Raw genomic sequence first — 2452 nt, 5'->3', positions numbered from 1 at the left:
CTCATGTTTTCTATTGTGAGAATAGACTCTTTTCCTGAACTGGAAGTGACTTATGAGGTCTCATTTGTTTTATGATTTAAAATCTGAATCCTTGGTGAACCAGGGAGGAAGAATGATGAATTATTTCAGTGGTTTGCTAGTGATCCTGTGGCTTCAGTGTATCTGTGAGTTCTGACATTTCTATGGGAATATAATGGGCCATGTGTGAAATAGTATCTCTTCCAAAAATGTTACCTCTTCCAAATGTTACCTCTTCCAAAAATGTTACCAAAAATTTTACCTTCTGAAAAAGGGAGACTGGGGAAGCACTGACAGATAAATTTTATTCTAGAGAGGAAGCATCACTTCCCAATGGATCGTTTTTGCCTGTTGTCTTTGTGCACAGGGGTGAGCAGCCAGCAGAAGGAGGTGGAGCAGAGTCCTGAGACCCTCAGTGTTCCAGAGGGAGACACAGCGTCTTTAAACTGCACTTTCAGGAACAGCGCTTCTACCAACTTCAGATGGTACCGACAGTACCCTGGGAAACGCCCTGAGCTGCTGATATCCATATTCTCCGATGGTGACCAAGAAGAAGGAAGATTCAAAGCACAGCTCAGCAGAGCCAACCGACGTGTTTCCCTGCACATCGGGGCCTCCCTGTCCCTTGACTCAGCCACCTACTTCTGCGCAGTGAGCACACACTGCTCCCCAGGCACCTGCTGCCTGCACTCAAACCACAGAGGCTCAGGCAGACCTGAGGCAGAGTGGGGATCACGGGCAGGAAAGTTCTGTTTTTACTCCAGATGCAGTGGGAAATATGAATAATAGTGGGGAGGGCTTTACAGTCTAAAGAAATATTTTTAACAATTGTGAGAGTAACTGGCCATGAAGGGGAAGTTCATACCTATGAAACTGTCACCATAAATCATTCCATAAAAATAACACTTGCCTAAAAATGTTTTACGTCATTTTTTTTTAGCTGTAGAGCTCTTATGTCATCTCTGCTCTCAGCTGCAACTCCTCTTATGCATTAGCTAAGGCAACCTCAGGATGGGGAATGGAAGGGTGGAATAGACTCAGGATGTGAGGGTTGGTAGAAACAAAAGGCTCAGCTGATAGCAGCTATTCCAGATCAGAGAGGGTCTGTATTGCTGTTCTTGAGTATGAGCTGGGATACTCCCAGAGTTCCTGGCCTCAATCTTGATTCTTCTACCCTGGGGTGTAGCGTGCGAATGTAAGAAGCATCAGCAACAGCCATTGGGTGCTATACACCTCGAAACAGCATGGGAGCACAGGATAGCCCCATATTTCTTAACAGGGAGCTTTGAGAAAGTGTCTGGAATTGTTCCAGCCGTCAAAGTTTTTGTTCTGGTGATATATGTTTTGAATGGTGCTATTACAGAATGCATGGTGTTTACTGCCTTCTGGTAAGTGGTGAGGACAGTTAGAGACATTAAAGAACTGTGTACCTGGCCCCTCCCCTGACTTCTATGGAGTTTCCTTGTACTTACACTATATCCAGGAAAAAGCCTTTGTGGTTTGATAGAAAGAAGACCTCATAATAGGTGTTAAGTTGAATTGTAGGGGAAAAATTAAAAGCCACACACATTGCAAATCTGACATTACAGTGTTAGTTATGACACTGATTACATAGTTCAAAAACACTTGCAAGTGGGAAGTTAAGATTTCTGTTCGGCTTTCTGCACATTGCCTCTATGTGATTCCTTATAATTAGGATTTGCTTCGAATTCTCAACCTGAGGATTTGACCCTGAGCAAATATTTCCAAGAATTAAAAAGTATTGGAGAACAATGCGAAGAGCAGAAAGTTGTGACAGAATCAGGGGACTGAAATTTTGGCTCCATCTCAGGGGATATTACATATGTCTTTAAAAATAATTTAAAATCATTCCCATTTTCTAGGTAGTCCAGAACCTGAAGCATGTGGAATCTTAGGGAGACCAGCTTGCACTACATAGTGAGGTTTCATCTCTGAAAACAGGACAAAAAAAAAGCGTTGAATTGAACAAAACAGTAGGTAGAAGATTTATGTTTGAAAATATTCAATGTATTTTTATCCCTTCTTTTTTTGTTTTTGTTTTTGTTTTAATTTCTTTAAATAAAAAAAAAAACAGAAAATATTTAGTGTAGGATGCTGCTTCTTTTATATCAAAGACAGATTTTCACTTCTGTTTGTTTGGCTGTAGATTTGTGTGGCATGATTTTTTTTTCATTTTTAAAAGTCTCTCAGACAGAACATTTGTCCTTTTATTACGTCTTTATTTCTCTTAAGGTTATATTTTGCAGACCATGATATTTTTAACTAATGTTAAGAAAATTCAACACAATATATTTTCAGAAAAGTTTTAAGTAAAATATTCAGAATAGCTGTGTATAAGCAAGTATTACACAGCAGATCTCTCTTATTCATTTGTTTATGTGAAACTTTCTACTTTTTGACCAGTATTTTATCA

The 2452-nt window shown here is 39.7% G+C and overlaps 1 gene segment (V, D, J or C); it reads left to right on the top strand.

The window, feature by feature from the left end:
• On the top strand, positions 1 to 1560 carry LOC134473119 (T cell receptor alpha variable 12-2-like). The segment is given in 2 exon segments: positions 1 to 164; positions 386 to 1560. Coding segments are annotated over 2 exon segments (531 nt in total).
• The last annotated feature ends 892 nt before the right edge of the window (positions 1561 to 2452 follow it).

Source organism: Cavia porcellus, unplaced genomic scaffold, assembly GCF_034190915.1.
Source record: "Cavia porcellus strain 051 isolate PalLab524CR breed Dunkin Hartley unplaced genomic scaffold, mCavPor4.1 scaffold_26, whole genome shotgun sequence".
Taxonomy (NCBI): Eukaryota; Metazoa; Chordata; class Mammalia; order Rodentia; family Caviidae; genus Cavia; species Cavia porcellus.
This window is presented reverse-complemented; position numbering and strand designations above follow the sequence as displayed.